An 18,324-nucleotide genomic window follows, 5' to 3' on the forward strand; every position below is an offset into this window, starting at 1 on the left:
AAACTATCATTCAGTTTAACCTCCTGCGCATGAGTGTACACATTTGTCTAACTTAATTTTGTCTAAACCTGACTATTGGGCCAATGCTAAGTGGGTTTGTATAGAATTTAAAGCTATTTATATGCCATTAATAGTCCAGGAATGCCGTTGTCATACTATACTGAGGTACTGTGTTGTAGTAGTGTCTGAGTTTCCATAAAATGAACAGTGGGTACAACATAGATGTTATATGCATTAATAAGAATAAGAATAATATTTAGGAAACAATTAGCTGAAACCTGTTTAATGCAAAAAGCTTTGACCTAATCACTTACTAAAGTTTCTCAAGGAACCTTGGTAGCTAGTAGGTAAGAGGATCACAGGATTTCAAAACAAATGGATAGAAGAGAAGGAAGCAAAGGACTGGTTAGGCATTTGTAACTGTCTGGTCCAAAATTGGGTGCTTTATAATTTGTTCATGAATTATTTGTAGATTAGGAAAACTAAACCAGCAAAGCTCACTGATAACAACAAACTTCGTGGATAGTTAGACTATAGACCTGAGTTAGGGGATATGGTGCCATTCAGATGCTACTGAACTACAACTCCCAACACCCCTTTACTGTTGGCCATGCTGACTGGGGATGAATGGAGCTGAAGTCCAACCTCATATAGATAGCCACAAGTTCCCCGCCTAGAATAATGCCTACAAACTGGGTGAGTGCATAAGAGAATAGCAGGTATAAGGCAATGCATACTGTGGGGGAAATAATTTTCCCTCCCCCTCTGCATAAACACATACCCTCTAACATTTCTCAAATGAAAATAGGGATGTCCTATTCAATGACGGTGATGATGATAATAATAATTATATTTTTTTAATATGTATCCTGACTACCTGACTGGTTGCCTCAGCCACTCTGGGCAGCTTTCAACACATATAAAAACATAATAAAACATTAAACATTTAAAAACTTCCCCATATAGGGCTGCCTTCAGATGCCTTCTAAAGGTTGTTTAGTTACTATCTTCTTGGCTCAGGGGTCGCATCCGATACTCTCCAACATTTCTCTGAATAGGGATGTAGGGATGTCCTAAGGGAAAACGGGCCATTCTGGGATCAAATCAGAAAATGGGATGACTTCTGTAATTCCGGAACTGAGCGGTAAACATGTGTTTTTGTGTGTGTGTGTACACACACACACACACACACACAGAGAGAGAGAGAGAGAGACAGAGACAGAGACAGAGGTGGTGATGCTTCTAACTTGACATGAAATAACCAGGAGAAAGACTTTTGGGCAGAAATGTCAGTACAGCATGTGTAGTAATGAAAAAGGCAGGCAGTAGGGAGGAATGAATGAAGAGAGAAAAGACAGCCTTTATGAATCTGGTGTGTCTATATTTACAATGCTGTGGGTGGCTTTGGTTCTCTGTAGAAGAGGATATCTAATAAGTGACATAATTGCATACCATAACATAGAAGCATATTACAACGCCAACCAAATACGCCATATAATCCCATATATACTAGAAGATGAGACAAAACAATGGGTACACCTAGAGAAGGACACAATTGAAAACACCTGCACCACAACATACCCACTCCTCCCAAACAAACTAAAGAAAATTCCCACAACACTTAACAGGTACACACAGACCATGCTCAAAGCATGGAAAACACAAATAGGCAAACTATCCCCAACCCCATCCCCACTAATCCCCCTGGCATACCACCCATTATTCCACCATGCAGCACAAAACCTCAAGATAAAAACCTGGCGAACCAAAGGCTTGTATCGCCTAATAGACTTTTATAAAAATAACAAACCCTTGTCAACACAAGAAATACAAGACAAACTAGAAGACACCCAAATGCCCTGGTTAACACAACACCAACTACATGCCCTCTTAAACAACCCAACAGTAAAATCAGCAGCAACTAGGCCCCTGACAACCTTTGAAAACCTCCTCCTAACAACAAAGGGAAACGGTAAAGGGATGGTATCCGCAATATACAAAATACTACTCCAAAATCTCGCAAATCCCCTAGACGCAATCAAAAATCAATGGGAGAATGACATAGGCTATGAGATAAACCCCACTCAATGGACCAGAATGTGGTCTAGACCCCCCTTTAAATCCATATCAACGAAAAGAAAAGAACTCACACTGAAACTCACCTACAGGTGGTACCTAACACCAAGGAAACTAGTGCTAATACACCCAGGAACCTCACCAAAATGCTGGAGAGGGTGCACCTCCACAGGCACATACTTCCACATGTGGTGGGAGTGTCCCAAAATCCAACTGTTCTGGACATTAGCCATACAAGAAATTTGTAAAATAACTAAGCAAGTAATAGACACCACCCCAGAATTGGCCCTACTAAACATCTTCCAAGACAACAATGCCCATTTACACCACAAAGAACTCATAACCCACCTGCTCTCAGCAGCCAGAAACACCATAACCAGACACTGGAGAGACCTGTCAGGAGTAAGCATGGACCAATGGTATCAAATAGTATGGGAAACAGCCCTACTAGAAAAATTAACTAATAAACTGAAACTGACACGGGGACAAACAGAAGAAGATGCCTTCACCCCGGTATGGCTCCCCTTTATCACACACACAGCCCAACAGGACAATGACAATAATCCACCAACAGCATACAAATCAATATGGCTAACCTGATCCAAAACACCCACCCACCTCACTCACACACGAAAACAAAGATCACCACAGCCAATCACAAGCAAACAATCACACCCTAGGCCAACCCCAACCTCTCTCACCACCAAAGGAACACAAGTGAACAACACAAGAAACGCTGACACCAAACTCTACATACATTAAACATAATAGAAACACCGCCACCCAATCCCACCCTTATCCATCTTCCCTCTCTCCACCCCCCTTTCTTTTTTCTCTCCTTTTTTATTTTTATTTTTATTTTCTTCTCCCCCTAATGCCTCAACAAATGAAACGGATTTGTAAAAATGTTACATGGGGAAAAAATATATATGAGGCACTACACTTCTGTAAAACAAGAAAATCCTTAATAAAATATTTAAAAAAAAAAATAATTGCATACCATATCCAGTGCAACTCAAACACTGCATTTTTCCGTGTAAGACAATGGTTTTAGCTATAAAAAAAGTCAAAAATTGGGGGTCATCTTATACACAGATGGTGAATGCACAGGGGTTAAAAAACCCAACACACTGTTGCTTGCCAGCCGGCCAAAAAAAACGGGATAATTTAGCTCAGGCAACAAGCAGGCACACACACTCTGTGGAGCCCTACAGCAAACCCGGAAGAGCAACCAAGCTGACGCGAAGGGAGCAACGAAAGAAGCAAGGCAAACCCACTAACACACACCCAATCCCAATGCTCTCATGCTCCAATGCTTGCAAGCCCTCTGAGCCCAGAGAGGGGAAAGAGATACCACAAAGCAGGAGCAAGCAGACCAACGATGCACAAACACACCAACAGCCGATGGGGTGGGATGGAGGGCGCGGTGAATGAAGGGCTGGATGGGCTGCCCTGGTGTGGTAAAGCACGTATGAGCTTAGCCTCACCAGCCCAAGGAGAAGTAGATCTTGGAATTAGATCTTGGAGCACACACAAACAAGCTGCACACGCTGCACAGAACTCTTTTGTGGTTAAGGGGTGCTAGCCCCAGTTAAATCAGCTTGCAAACGTCCAAGGATTAAACCCAAACCAGCACCCATGCCCCTAATTCACTCACTCACCCAGCCACCCCAAAAACGACAGCCACTCTCCATACAGCACATGCAAGATTCACCAATCACTGACCCCTCACACTCCTTCCTGGGGAGCCTGGAAATAATGTGGATGTGATTGCCACCATGCAGCTGTTTAAGTTCCCTTCCTCAGTGTGGTGCCTCGAGCCATCTCTTACTGCTCAGGTTGATTGAAGGCTAGGATGCTAGCAAAGGAAAGGGAATGTGAGGTTGAGCAGGTAGGGATGTCCCCAGCTGCAAGGTTGTAAAGTCTGCAACAACAGGCGACAATCCAAGCAGAGCCAAATTAAACCAATTAAGAAAATAAACTGAGCAGCTAAATCCAGAATGTTGATTTCTCAATTTTGGGTTGAAAGAAATAGGGATCATCTTATACATGGGGGTGTCTTATACATGGAAAAATACATTAATTGCGTACCAAATGCACACCATATTACAAAAGAGCAGTCTTTTAAAAGAGAGAGAGAGAGATGGGACTGGGGTACACCAATGATACTAGTACGAAGGAAGTATGTATGAAAAGGTGATTTAGTATCTCTTGAAGACAAGAGCTTAGAAGCATTTACTGGTGGGGAAAAATGTTAGGCAATGTGGTACAGGCAGCCCCCCATTTATGCACGTGCAGTATGTGTGTGAGTGTATATACATGCATTGTGCCGAACCTGGAAGCAACATAAATATGTCACTAAATTGTCACTGAAAGGGTGGAATGGTGGCAGAGTGTCGTTTTTTTCAGTGTGTTGCAATTATACTCGATTTCACTGATGCACATGGTGCCTCGGAATGTAATCCCTGCGTAAATGGGGGGCTGCCTGTACCTTGTCATACAAGCATATCATGAAAATACGAATGAATTGCTTTACACAGTTGTGATAACCACCAGCATAAATGGTTTTTTAAAAAGATTGGATAAATAAATGTGTGTAAGGTGGTGGTAATGAAGCAGTACAAAGCCTATTAACAATGACGGCCAGAATTCCAATTGGGTAAAGTGGATGTCTATTTCTTGATTACAAACGCTGTGAATAAACAGGATGGGAACTGGTATCACAACCTGTTTCTCTTGGGTGTACTTCTTATCAATACTGAAAGATAGAAAGCGAAGAGATTTTTTTTCTATCTTAACAAGCATAGAATCATAGATTTGTATAATTTGAATTGGAAGGGACATCTAGTCTAACCCCCTTCAACATCTGTGACAGGTGTTAAAATCCTCCAGTGAAGGAGAGTCCACCACCTTGCAAGGGAGTCCATTCCACTATTGAACACCTCTTATCATCAAAAAGTTCTTCCTGGTGTTTAGTCGGAATCTCCTTTCTTACAGCTTGAATCCTACCTTCCAGAGCAAGAGAAAAACAAGCTTGCTCTGTCTTCCATGTGATTGAATGATGGTATACATCTAATTTCCCCCAATCTTTGCATTATATTATATAGTCTGTGCTCTTTCTTTCTGCTGTTAGGTATGGGAGAACGAACAGGTGCTGCATCTTGGGGAGCAAGTGGTCAATCAAGTCCTTCATATGAACCTACAAGGGTAAGAGTATAATTTGACTACAGTTGATTATAGGCAGAAGTATGGCTAACAAAAGAGCATTTGTTGTATATGCATACGGTCTGTGGTTCAGAGGTGGTACCTAGAACTAATCTATCAGCAGACAAGAAAACATTAGTAGGCAATCTTCCTGCCCATACCTGTATCTTGCAGGATTGCTTGAGTGGTGAATTGATGAACATCTTTGCACAAATTAATTATTAATTGCATTTTTAAATAATTTCTTTAAAGAAAATGATTATTTATCACCAGTGATGGAAACCAATCTAGATATGCAGGAGATCTGGGCTTGCCCCTTCCCCCTCTCTGCAGTTACCTGAGTAAAATCTGTTCATGGAACAGCTTGCCACTTTCTGCAAAATACCCAGGTACCCAGGCAGTCACCACCCGTATCTACATTATAGTTACAGACATTTTAAAAAGTGGCAGATCCTGTTCATGGATCTCCTGTAATGTATTTAAGATACAATAAAACTATAAAGTTTTTAACAATAGTAGCCTTTGTTAATTCCAGTTATTTTAAATGTAATACAGTGTGAACATAATGCTCTACAGAATCAGTAATATAGTATGCACATTTAAAATAGTTTAATAAATGTTAAATAAAAGATCACAGTTGTTTACTTGAGGGGAAATGATTACCTTTTTACTTTGAGTTACAGATAGGTAGCCTTGTTGGTCTGCCATAGTCAAAATAAAAAAATTCCTTCCAGTAGCACCTTAAAGACCAACTAAGTTAGTTCTTGGTATGAGCTTTCGTGTGCATGCACAGTTCTTCAGATACACTGAAGAAGTATGAGCTTTCGTGTGCATGAGCTTCAGATACACTGTGCATGAGCTTTCGTGTGCATGAGCTTTCATGTGCATGAGCTTCAGATACACTGTGTATCTGAAGAAGTGTGCATGCACACGAAAGCTCATACCAAGAACTAACTTAGTTGGTCTTTAAGGTGCTACTGGAAGGAATTTTTTTCTTTTTACTTTGAGTTAGGATACGTCAGGAGGGCAGGGGTGGGGAGCCTCTGCACATGAAGATGTTGTTTTAGCCCAATTCCTAACAACCCTGGCCACCATGGCGAGTGGTCAGGAATGATGGGAGTTTTAGCTTAGCAGCATATGGAGTGGCACAGGTTCTCCACCACTCCTGTAGAGCAGGGGTGGGCAACCTAAGGCCCGGGGGCCGGATCCAGCCCAATCGCCTTCTCAGTGCGGCCTGCGGACGGTCCGGGAATCAGCGTGTTTTTACATGAGTAGAATGTGTGCTTTTATTTAAAATGCATCTCTGGGTTATTTGTGGGGCATAGGAATTCATTCTTTTCTTTTTCAAAATATAGTCCGGCCCACCACATGGTCTGAGGGACGGTGGACCGGCCCACAGCTGAAAAAGGTTGCTGACCCCTGCTATAGAGTGTCCTCTATACTTCAGTGAGACCAAGAGACAAAATTGCACCAGTGGCTGAATTAGAGAGAGCTTTGCATTCCAGGGGTAGGCAAAAATTGCAAGCGCAAGGGGCGTCATATCTGACATAGGCACATCTTTTTCTTGCTTTTGTCATATTGGGCAAGACACAGTTTGAGATGCTGGCTTTGCATTGGTAAGATACAAGAGATTTCCCCCTGCCATATGGCAGATACTTGTGCATCCATTGAGCATTAGTTTAAAATGTCAGAGACTTCGGTGTGCTATGTGACAGAAGGTACTGACTGCTATAGACACGCAGATGGTCCCTGGGTGTCTTGTCTCTTCCTGTTCTAAGTTCAATCCTTGTCTCCTCTAAAATGAATTCAGATCCTGTGAGGTTACTCCACTGTGTTAACCTTGTTGTTTATGTTGCCTTTATTTATTTATCTAACCCTCTTTCAAAGCCATTGAAATTGATGGCCATCACTGCATCTTTTGGGAGTGAATTCCACAGTTTAGTCCATTTCCTAACATTCCCTAACATGGAATTCCCTAACATGGAATTCAATATTTTCACAGCTGCTGTACCTCATTGACCATCCACTGTGATCCCAAGGTCTCATCTCTGGTCAATCACCAGCAGTTCAGACTCCCTGAACTGTGTATATGTAAAATGAGGATTTTTGCCCCGATGTCTTTTTTCTTTTTAATGTATAAACCACTTTGATATGTTTTGTAATTTAGCAGTATATAAATACTTTTATAAATACATAATCATCACTTTACACTTGAATTGAATTGAGTTTACTATTTTACTCTCCATTCACCCAGTTGGGTGAGATAAGAACATGAAGAAGAGGAGTTTGGATTTGATATCCCGCCTTTCACTCCCCTTCAGGAGTCTCAAAGCGGCTAACATTCTCCTTTCCCTTCCTCCCCCACAACAAACACTCTGTGAGGTGAGTGAGGCTAAGAGACTTCAGAGAAGTGTGACTGGCCCAAGGTCACCCAGCAGCTGCAGGTGGAGGAGCTTGGAAGCGAACCCGGTTCACCAGAATACAAGACTACCGCTCTGAACCACTACACCACACTGGCTCCAGCTTGCTGGATCAGGCTGGTGGCCCATCTAGTCCAGCATCTTTTTTCTCACAGTGACTATCCAGATGCCTGTGGGAAACCCACAAACAGAACCTGAGCACAAGAGCACTCTGCCTTCCTGTGGTTTCCAGAAACTGGTACTCAGCAGCATACTGCATACTGCTGCTGACAGTGGAGGCAGAGCGCAGCCATTGTGACTAGTAGCCACCGGTAGCCTTCTCCTCCATGAATTGTCTAATCTCCTTTTAAAGCCACCCAAGTTGATAGTCATCACTGCTTTCTGTGGGAATGAACTCCATAGCTTAACTATGTGTTGCATGAAGAAGCATTTCCTTTTTATCTGTCCTGAATCTTCCAACATTCCCCTTCATTGGATGTTCATGAGTTCTAGTGTTGTGAGTGAGGGAGAAAAACTTTTGTCTATCCACTTTCTCCATTCATGGATAATTTTATAAACATCTATCATGTCAGCTCTGACTTGCCTTTTTTGTAAACTAAAAAGTCCCAAGCACAGCATCAACCTTTCCTCATAAGAGAATGCTCCATCCCATCATCGTTTTATTAGCCTTTTGCTGAATTCTTTCCAGCAGTACAATATCCTTTTTGAGGTGAGGTGACCACATCCTTTTGGAATTCCTCACAATCACTTTTTGTTTTTATATCCCTGAACAGTTTGGTGATATCAGTAAGGCTGGCTATCCCACTGCTCACTCCTAATTCCATATCTGTTATCAAAACAATTTTGTTGACTGCAGAGACACCTGGAAGGCAATTGCATTTCTTTACAGACATGTTTTCAGTTGCTTCTGAGGGCAATTAGAGTTTTGTAGTCTCTAGAGGAAAATGTGCCTAGTTTCTCTCAAGGTCCATTGTGCCAGGGTTATTCCAATGTTGCTTCTACAGTGCAATATTCAGCGACTTCATTCAAACAATTCATAAAGGATTGTTTTAGTTTGTATACTCCAGATTTGTGATTACTACTATTTTTTGCACGTTCAAGACAGAATTGGTTCAGCCAGGGTGGTGGTTTGTGTGACAAAACAAGCCTGCTAATTTCTCATGTGAGGGACTGCACAGGGACCATGAAGAAAACAGGGTTGCTTACCTCTAGCTGTTCCTAGAACGAACCCTTTTCCAGTCATATGTCACACTTTCTTGCTCTATCATATGGACTCTGTCTCAAGTCCAGGTGGTAATATCTATTAAGGGTGCCTGTACTATGGAGAGGGTGAACAGTGTGTCCCTTGCTTTGCGCAAAGCACATGGCTGAAAGCAGGGGAGCTCCAACCCTTCCTTTTAGAACTTCTGGAAGGTTCCACCTCTTGTCCATGTGCAAATGCAGCTCCATATATAGGAGTGTGAAACAAACTACCAAACACTTGAACAGTTCAGTAAGCAACCTTTTTTTTGCTTTTTGTTAAGCATAATCATTAAATGCCAGACTTTTGTTTTAAAGTGAGGTACAATGTTAAAAATTTTTTGGGAACAAATGTTCTTTTAATTTTGCCCTAATTTTTCTGACTATTTCCTTGCTTACAGGAAAATGGTGGCCTCCTTGGAAAAAGCTCAGATCTCTCAACAGCTCTTGAGAAGCTGAAACATGAGGAGGTGGGATTTGTTTTCTCTGTAATTATTTGCGTGCATCTGGGGTTCTAAAGTGAAAAAAGATGGTTCTCAAAAGTTTGAGTTGCTCAAAGGTGGGTTCAAAGTTCTAGTAGTAGAAAGGCTTGTGCAGCAGACAGCCACAGACTCTTCTCTTAGCAGCAGAAATGTATTATTGCAGCCATCTAAACTACTATGCTAAGCAGGGAAGCTGCAGAGCACAGGCAAGGGACACAGTGCACTTCTGGCTATAGACACTTCATCTCCATCCTCCTCTCTTCATAGGAAGAACTCTGGTATGCCCTGCTTTAGTCTTCTTCAAATACCAGTGTTATGTTAATGTACCAGTCCACAGATCCTTGTCAGCAGCAGGTTGCATACGTCACTGTGTGTGCAGGATTTTGTATGCACAGCTGGGTGGGGCTGGTAGACACAGTATAAGTTTAAAAGGGGCAGATTGTTTCAGAAGGGACGGTATGAGTTTAGAGGAGAGGCCACAGAGCACCTGCTTTGCATACAGCAGTTTCCAGATTCTAGTTCTGGCATCTCTAGTCAAAAGGTTCAGATAGCAAGTGATGGGAAAGGCTTTTACTTGTCTGAGACTCGGGGCAGCTGAAGCCTTTCAGAGGAGACAATTATTAATCAATTAAATGTGTACTATGCCCGAAGCCTTCAGGTTGGTTCACAACATAAATTCTAGGCTAGATGGACAAATAGTCTGAACATCAGCAAATTCTTACATTCCAAGACAAAGGCCCAAGTACAGAAACTTTTAGGAACACTGAATAAATGATACATGCTTCTTCATTTATATTCCACATATAACAAAGTTTTCTCAGTGAAGTTTGCAAAATATCACTTTTAGAAACAACAATAAGACATGTAATAATTGGTATAATGAATTAAAACAACTCTTGAGTTGTTAAGCATGGAGGATAAAACAGTAAAGCTAAGAACATGATCTAAAATCTTGCTGGGTCTCTCAAAGTCTGGAAAATAAAAAGGGTCTTGTTGGCACCAAAAAGTTAAAGGTCAATATCAACACTGATTTGTGCTTGGAAATAGTCTGGGAGCCATTATAGGGATTATAAATTTGTAGAACCCAACCCCGTTTGGTTACCTTTTGGCCATATTTGAGACCAGCTGAAATTTTTGGACCATATCCAGTCTGTTCCTTGTACAAAATACTGCAGTATTCCACACAAGAGGTTACCAGGATGTAACCAAGTGAAGCAAGGCTATACCTGGTCAGCTAGTCGTATACAGTGATACCTCGGGTTAAGTACTTAATTCGTTCCAGAGGTCTGTGCTTAACCTGAAACTGTTCTTAACCTGAAGCACCACTTTAGCTAATGGGGCCTCCCGCTGCCACCGTGCCACCGAAGCATGATTTCTGTTCTCAACCTGAAGCAAAGTTCTTAACCTGAAGCACTATTTCTGGGTTAGCGGAGTCTGTAACCTGAAGCGTATGTAACCTGAAGCATATGTAACCCGAGGTACCACTGTAGCTGGAATATACTCCTGGAACTATGATATACAAAATGTCTGGTATCAGTTGCATGCAAGAGTCCTTTTTCACCAACTGATCTGTGGTTAAGACCTCATTCTTTACTTTACAGTTCACTAGTTTCTAACTTCAAGGCTTTACTGGCTGCAGGTTGCGCTCAGTGGAGGTGGTAGGGATGTCACCTAATGGAAAAGGCATTCTGAAGCACAGTTTTGTGGGTACAGTTCGGGTGGCTTGTGTTTTTATCAATAGTTACTTGAGAAGCCTGCCAACTGTTTCTTAGAAACAATTTCCTTCCCAATCTCCCTTATCTTAATGGCTTTCTCAGTAACTCCCTGTCACTGAGCGGGTGCTACGGAAGGGGCTCCTGTGACTGACTGGTTTTCTTCTACACTCATCCCCCATGATGAATGTGTTAGTTTCCCAGTCTTTCCCACCCTGTGTTAGCTGTTTTTTGAGTTATGGAACCCTCTGAGTCATATGGATGTTATGTTTTGTGGAGAGCCAAGCACACTGTTCATACTACATTTACAAGCTTATTACTTTATTTTAGTAATATCTGAAGTTCGTCAGTAATGGTGAGTGGGAAGGGGAATATAGACAACTATGAGCGCCTCATTTTAAATTTAGACGCTCATTTTAATGTTTTATTTCAAAGACTGTCAACCAGCTTTTGTTGATTGTTTTTAAAATTCATTTCCTCCAGGCTGTTTATAATAGCTAGGCTCCTGTCTTTATTTGCATGCTTTTCTCCCTCTCTAGCAAAGCCGATAATGCTAGTTTTAATATTGTGCATTGTTTCTCCTGTATTAACATGCCATTGCTAACTAGGATGACTCTAGAACACAACTGTATTCTTTAGCAAAGCTTCAGCAGTATTTAGTGGCTTCAGTTAGCTATAGATGGTGATTCACTTCTCCCCACTGTTGGTGTTTTATTTTTGGTTCTTAAAAAGTTGAGAGTTGTGACTTGTTACTTTGAGTCTTGCTGCATTAATTAGATAAAAGATCAAATCATTAGAAGATTTGGCTTGATATATGGTGTACTCTGCAAGTTATTTTGTTCAGCTAGTGTCTTATAATATTCTTCTGTACTTGAATATAAAATAAACTGCAGTCAGTGACCTTGGCTAGGAGCCTCTCATTTCCTGGGCAGCTGCTGCTACTTGCTGGCTGTCTGACAGATGGGGCCAGGTCATGGATACCGGAGGACACCCTTGTAGTCATAAGCAAGTTGTAAATGTCACTAAGATTTTTTCTGAATGTCTATCACATGTGTATCGCTGATTCTGAAGTAGGTAAAGTGAGTAATCTTCTGGGGCTCCCAGAAGATAAATGCTCAGGCAGTATAGCAGAAAGTTGTGACATGCATCTATAAGCAGTTGTAGGAATCTGACAGATATTTAGCCCTTAGTTACTAGCCCTTTGGTTGAACTGACAGCACGCCTGCAAAGATAGGGAGGCCTATTTCAGCCCCATTAATGTCGTCTTGAATTCAAGCCCACAGCCTGGAAAATGATGAATGTTCAGTGATTGATGATTTCAGAGCCCTTAGGGATTCTGGGTGGTTTCTTATTGCTGCAGGCCAGAGCAATTTACTCTCTTGCTTGAGCCTGTCTTAGAAGTTGTTTAATGCTTCAATGCCAAGAGATTTAAAGAACCTGGTTATGTGACATTCTAACCAAAACATCAGTAAATATAAAAATTATGTTTCCTCCCCTTCCAAATCCTATGCCCTCAAATTCTGATCTGAGAAGAAGGTACCTCCCCACTCTTGTACAATGAAACAGAATAGCAGCAATTTGTAGGTGCTTCCTGTCACCATCCCTGAAGTTATTTAAAAAAATTTTTACACCACTTGATTGGAGTAAAACCTAAGCAGCTTATAAGAGATATTAAAATTACCAGTAAAAAAACTTTTAAAAGCTAAAAACATATACAATAATTACGGTAAATTAACAGTAAAAAAGATTAAAACATCTGTAACAAAGCTCTGAGCCCAGCTTTGGCTGGGGAGGGCGGAATATTATTATTATTATTATTATTATTATTATTATTATTATTATTGTCTCAATAGGCTTGTCTAAACTAAAATGTTCTATGCAGGCACCAAAAATAGTACACTGACTATCAGATATTGCAGTATGTATGGGTCAGATGGCGGGGAGGAGACAGTGGGTGGGGAGGAATAAATGTGGCTAGCAAAATATGAATTACATGGATTTAGGCTTAACTGCATTTGAGGATGAGGCTTGGATTCTGTTCATATTATATTTTCTCCCTGAGTTTGAATTTGCAAAGATAGCAGGAGCAGGCCATTGGCACTATTCCCATCCTGCCTCACTACAGGTGGTGTTGAACCACCCCTGAAGGTCTTGGTGACTGCTGCATGCTTTATAATTCCACGATTGTTGGAAGTAATGTGCTGAAATAAATGTGTTTGGTGACTTCTTCTGTGGTGAGGAACAGGCTAGAAATCCCTGGGAGGTGGGGAGAGCACATGGTCCCTGGGCCCAATCCCAGAGTTTCTCTGGATGATACAGTCTTGATAGTACCATGTGCTATATATATTATAAGATTCCAAATCAACAGGTAACTTCATGTGGCTATGTGGCATTCAAAATAGTGAAATTCCTTCTTTAAATCTGTCATGATGCCATAATTTCTGCCACTGCTAATTAATTTCTAGGAACTTTTCTGCTTGTAGATGTGGCTAGACCTGAATCTCAAAATTTGCATTTAGGACACTTTGTGAGCCTTGCAATCAAATTATTATTATTATTATTATTATTATTATTATTATTATTATTATTATTTTAAAGTGTGGTATCAAACCCTTTGGAGCCTCTTCTTTTGAAGTTCATTTATAGTGTTTTTTTTCTTGTACAATTAAAGGGAAAAGGGAGTTTATGAAGTGCTAAGAGGCTCAGCATTTGTGTGTTTGTTGTGATTCGCAGATTTGAAGACCAACCCACTGAAGAATGACCGACTGTATCTCTGCATTTAATTAGAAGAGTATCTTTGAACTCAAATTAGTAGTGCTGCCCAATAATCTGTTAAATACTCTGTTCTTTTCCCATAGGGTTTTACAGACAGCCCTCATTATGGTGATCACTTGAATGATAGTCGATTAGGCCCCGATGAAGGATTGTCCCCGACACCTTTCATGAACTCAAATCTGATGGGTAAGTAGGTAATTATTTGTGAGTAGCCCATCAAAGCCCCTCTGGCTTTGAGATATTTTTCTTCCCATTTAGTAGATGGATAGTAGTTCCTGTAAACATAAGGTATTTGCACTTCACATTTGCTTTACAGGGCAACTTCTTAGTCTAGGGATTTTATACTGCTTTGTGAAAGAGGCCAAACCACCAAAAGTAAATCTAATATGTATCTTTGTTCTGTTGCTTTGAAAAGTATTTGAATGCTTTCTATTATGCTTTATCAAAACTTGGAACTGCTTTGTCTGTTTTTCAAAGTATAGTTACATCTTGATGATTTAGTAACAGCAATTCCAGCCAAAAAAGGCACAACGAAGATGAACAAGAGCTTTCGTGAGCTAGGGTCCACTTCATCCTGTGTGTTGTGAAGATGGCTAAGAGAATGCTTAGCTGTTGGATAGGTTGTTTTCTTTGTCTTAAAATGCTGCTTTAATTGCTTTCTTTTTTGTGTGACCTAAATGTAGCAATTGCACTGATTTGTAGAATATATGTTGAGGCAAGTTGGTTTAGCTTTTTCCTGTAGCCTAGGAATTCTTCATAATGTTACTTCGTCTGCTAAACTGATGTTGTCTGGTGCATGTGACCTATTTGTGTTCTTGATGATATTGTCCTTTTAAGACACTGCCACAGTAATCTAAGTAGATTACATAAATCCAAATCCTGGTGGTCCTCTGTAGATCTTTCCATTTTACCTTTGTTTTCTGCTTTAGTCTTCCACAAACAGAGAAACAAATGGCTGGGTTGCACAAAGTACGTTCATAAGCAGAGCTGACCATCAAATGCCTGTTCCATGGCACGAAATCTTAACAGTAGCAACATTTTCTCCAAAGCTAGCATCCTGTTTGGAAATCCCCCTCCCCCGTTCATGGTAAGAGTGGGAGCTGTTTAAAGCCTCACAAACATCATCCCTGCTGACCTCCCCAAAGATAGAAGACAGTGTCTAAACCAGAAGATCTTGAAGTTAGGTGAAATTCTTGGTTATAATTTTGTGCTTCATACTCTGAGGAATTTATTTCCCATCATCCCTGCTACATTTGTCATACATGTCTTTTGCTACATTTATTATCATACTCTTGCCTGGCAGCAGGTGAAATTTTTCTTTAGGCTGCTGTTCGTATTATAAGATTGTATGACAGCTTTAAGTGGAAGGCTGTATTGATGTTTATGTTTACTTTTTAATATAAGTGTCATTGGAGTTGTGAGATATTCTTAGAAAGGCGGTTGATGTGTTTTACAATATTACAGCAAATTTGATGCTGGCTGCATTTCTTGTACCAGAGTCTCAGACTGTTTGAGGCTCCAGTTTTTGGTGATTTGAGCTTGGTGATTTGCTCACCCTTGCTCAACTGGAGTACAACAATTGCTTTTCACAGTTCTTTAAACTATATAGTATTAGAACTGAGATAACAAACATATTTCATAATTTCTGTCCTGGCGTACAAGCACTATTAAAAACAGAGAATTATGTGTCAACGGGATATTGTTTCTGTATATCATATTCAGCCATAAGCATGTTTGCTTGAAAAGATAGCAGATTATGAATTGCCACTGTCTTTGATGATGGAGCTATTAAACACTTTAATTATCTTGTACATTGCAGGAGCTAGAAATTTTGTCTAACAAGAGTTGATAGTGATTCAGTAATGAACAATTTGCTGTGGAAAGATGCATTTTAATATTCATTTAGACATTTTAAAGTGCTTTTGTCAGAGGATGTAAAGCTGTTATGTTGAACTGAATTGTGTTCATCCCTAATTCCAGAATTAGCCTGTTTATGTTGTCAGTGTGAAAAAAGTGTTTTCTTTGCAGTTCAAGAAACACAATTGAGTTGTTCTGGTACCAGAGTGAGATAATGGCATTATATGAACTTGTAACCAGGTTGAAATGTGCTCAGGGTAATGTTGCCATATCTGGAATTTCATTTCTTTCATTAAAATAGGTACAGTACAAATGTAACTTGCCTTTCATCTGCAAGATACCAGAGCTGAGTACAATGCACAAAACCAACCGCATATTGGACAATACAAAATTACACCAACAAGGCAGTTGAAAACATGTTTTAAAAAGTCACGAGTGTTCCATAGGTTCATGGCTTCACTTTTCCTTTCATGTGAATTTCCCCACTTCCAGACCTCACCATGCTTGAATATGCACTTGCTCCATCTCCCTCCCACATGAATTTTCCTTTCCTGTTCCCCTTTCATTGTGAACATAGGTATAGTTTTTTAAAAACCATTTTTTAGTTTAATAAGCTGAGAGTCATTCCCCATACGCAGCTGCTATGCTCCTTCCTTTGCAGGAGTGAGCAAACAAGCAGGGAAGTCTTTAGTTAATTATAACTTTCCATTGCATTCAAACTGAGGAACTGTTGTTAATGGCTTCCAAACAAGCCAGAAAATAAAGTCAACTTTAAACCATGAGGCTCACCCATATCTTGACATATTAAATCAAAATATGATTGGCCAAATGTGGCCATTATGACTGCACTGTGGCTAATGTTCACAGGGAGTACCTTTTGAACTAGGGTGGGATGAGGAAGGTCAGGCCCAGGCCTCTCCATCTAGCCTTCAAGACTTGCCCAGAACAAAAACCCTCCCCAAACCACACCCATCACCAGCCCTGCTCTTCACTCTCCGTAAATGTTTTTGCCTGGCTGGAGTGTGTTATTGAGCTATGTTAATGCCTCTTTCCTTGATAGAGAGATGTGCGTGTGTAGAAAGAAAACTTTTGCACATCTAAAATAAAGTCTCTGGTACAAAGGTAAGTGTCATATCTGTTCCACCCATGTTTGCCTTTTGTCATCTGAACCCTAAATCACCCTGCACACAGCTTACTGGGAGCAGGCATTGTGGCCTGGTGAGCTTGTGGAAGAAGCATGCAGCCTTGGGAACCTTCTGCCCAATGCAAGCTGATATGCACAACTTGCAGCCAGTTAGAGGGTAGGAACTGGGAGCTTTGATTCAATCCCCTTGTTGTTCACCTTCCAGGGCGCATAGCTTCTGGACCAGAGAGAGAAAAGACTTCAGAGGTCTGTCCTGCCCCAGGAGCATAAAAGAGGCAGACCCACTCAGCTGATTCCACTTCGGTATTAAGGTTGAGCTTCCCACCCTGTGATGTTAACGTTCTTAAATTTTGAATCAGTTTTCAGATTGTCACAGCTTTCCTTCGACAGAAGAGACATTGGGTTGGATCCTTTGGAAGGAAGTGTCATGGGAGGGACTTGGAGGGTTTTTATCCAGAAGACCAGCTCATGACAGGGGAAGCTTGCTATAATCAGTTCATGCTGTGGGGAACCTCAGCAGTGTCCGACCCTAGCCGTTGAAAGTCAGCTCATCAACTAGCAGGCTGGTTGATCAGGTGGATACGGGCTTAATGCCTACGCCAACCCTGTTGCACTGTAAATTGTGTCTTATTTTTATCCAACCTAAAATGGTGCATGTTGTTATTGGCTGCTTGCTTGCACCCCTCACAGCTACACTGCATATGGGTCTGCAACGATGTTTTGAAGTTGGCTTGTATCCACTAACCATGTGGCTCTAAAACTCACCTATCCTGATTTATGCACTTCAACATGATATTCCGAGTCTATTTACAAGTAGGCAGAATAGGACAATTAAACATTAAGCCAAGCAAACCATGAAGAGAATCAGCTTCCTGGTGGTTTGGAAGACCCAGCCTGGATCCCCGGTGGTGAGATAGGGAATATATGAGGGAGATATGCATGAAAGGGTGAGTGCAAGCTAATAATCCGGTGCAGAAATGGGTAGTTACTGATACTGTGGAGCAGGAGTGCTCCAAGATCTGCCCTGTTTCATAGAATCTGAATAGAAACAGATCCACACAAAATCCAACTCTTTTAGTCAGAGCGAAGCCTACCAGCTTTTTATCCAAAATGCAATGACCTGAATGTCTTCAAGTCCTTTGCCCATTCAGATAAATAATCATGTTACTCTACATTAATACAAGGTTGCTCTGTATTAACCCTGCTTTTGTCAGGACAGATTTAACACTAAAGGAAGCTTCTGATATTTAATCTGATTCTGGAATTAGGTCATACTACAGCTTGCTTTTAAGGAATCCTTATACAGTACTTTTTGATTGAACAAGTGTGTGGCTCACACTATTGATGGGAGCATGCATACATGTGTGCTTTCTTCTGCTTGGTTGCAGTGCATCTATTTTCCATCAAAGGTTACA

General features: G+C 40.9%; 1 protein-coding gene and 1 long non-coding RNA gene across 31 annotated transcripts in view; one reads left to right on the forward strand and one right to left on the reverse strand.

Annotated features, from left to right (window-relative positions):
* LOC310693676 overlaps positions 1-3,057 on the reverse strand; it is a 111,289-nt gene extending 108,232 nt beyond the window's left edge. The window contains exon 1 of the long non-coding RNA XR_014519316.1: positions 2,301-3,057. This is a non-coding gene — a long non-coding RNA (uncharacterized lncRNA). The remainder of the gene's footprint in view (positions 1-2,300) is intronic.
* Positions 1-18,324, forward strand: part of TCF12 (transcription factor 12) — a 147,273-nt gene that overhangs the window by 42,621 nt on the left and 86,328 nt on the right. For all 30 annotated transcript variants that reach the window (XM_083475722.1, XM_083475728.1, XM_083475723.1 and 27 more), the window contains 3 exons: positions 5,210-5,283; positions 9,341-9,409; positions 13,992-14,094. In XM_083475722.1, the coding sequence (XP_083331848.1) occupies positions 5,212-5,283; positions 9,341-9,409; positions 13,992-14,094 (244 nt within the window). In that variant the 5' untranslated portion in view covers positions 5,210-5,211. The remainder of the gene's footprint in view (positions 1-5,209; positions 5,284-9,340; positions 9,410-13,991; positions 14,095-18,324) is intronic.

This window comes from Podarcis liolepis (assembly GCF_965112155.1).
Source record: "Podarcis liolepis genome assembly, chromosome: 14".
NCBI classification, from domain to species: Eukaryota; Metazoa; Chordata; class Lepidosauria; order Squamata; family Lacertidae; genus Podarcis; species Podarcis liolepis.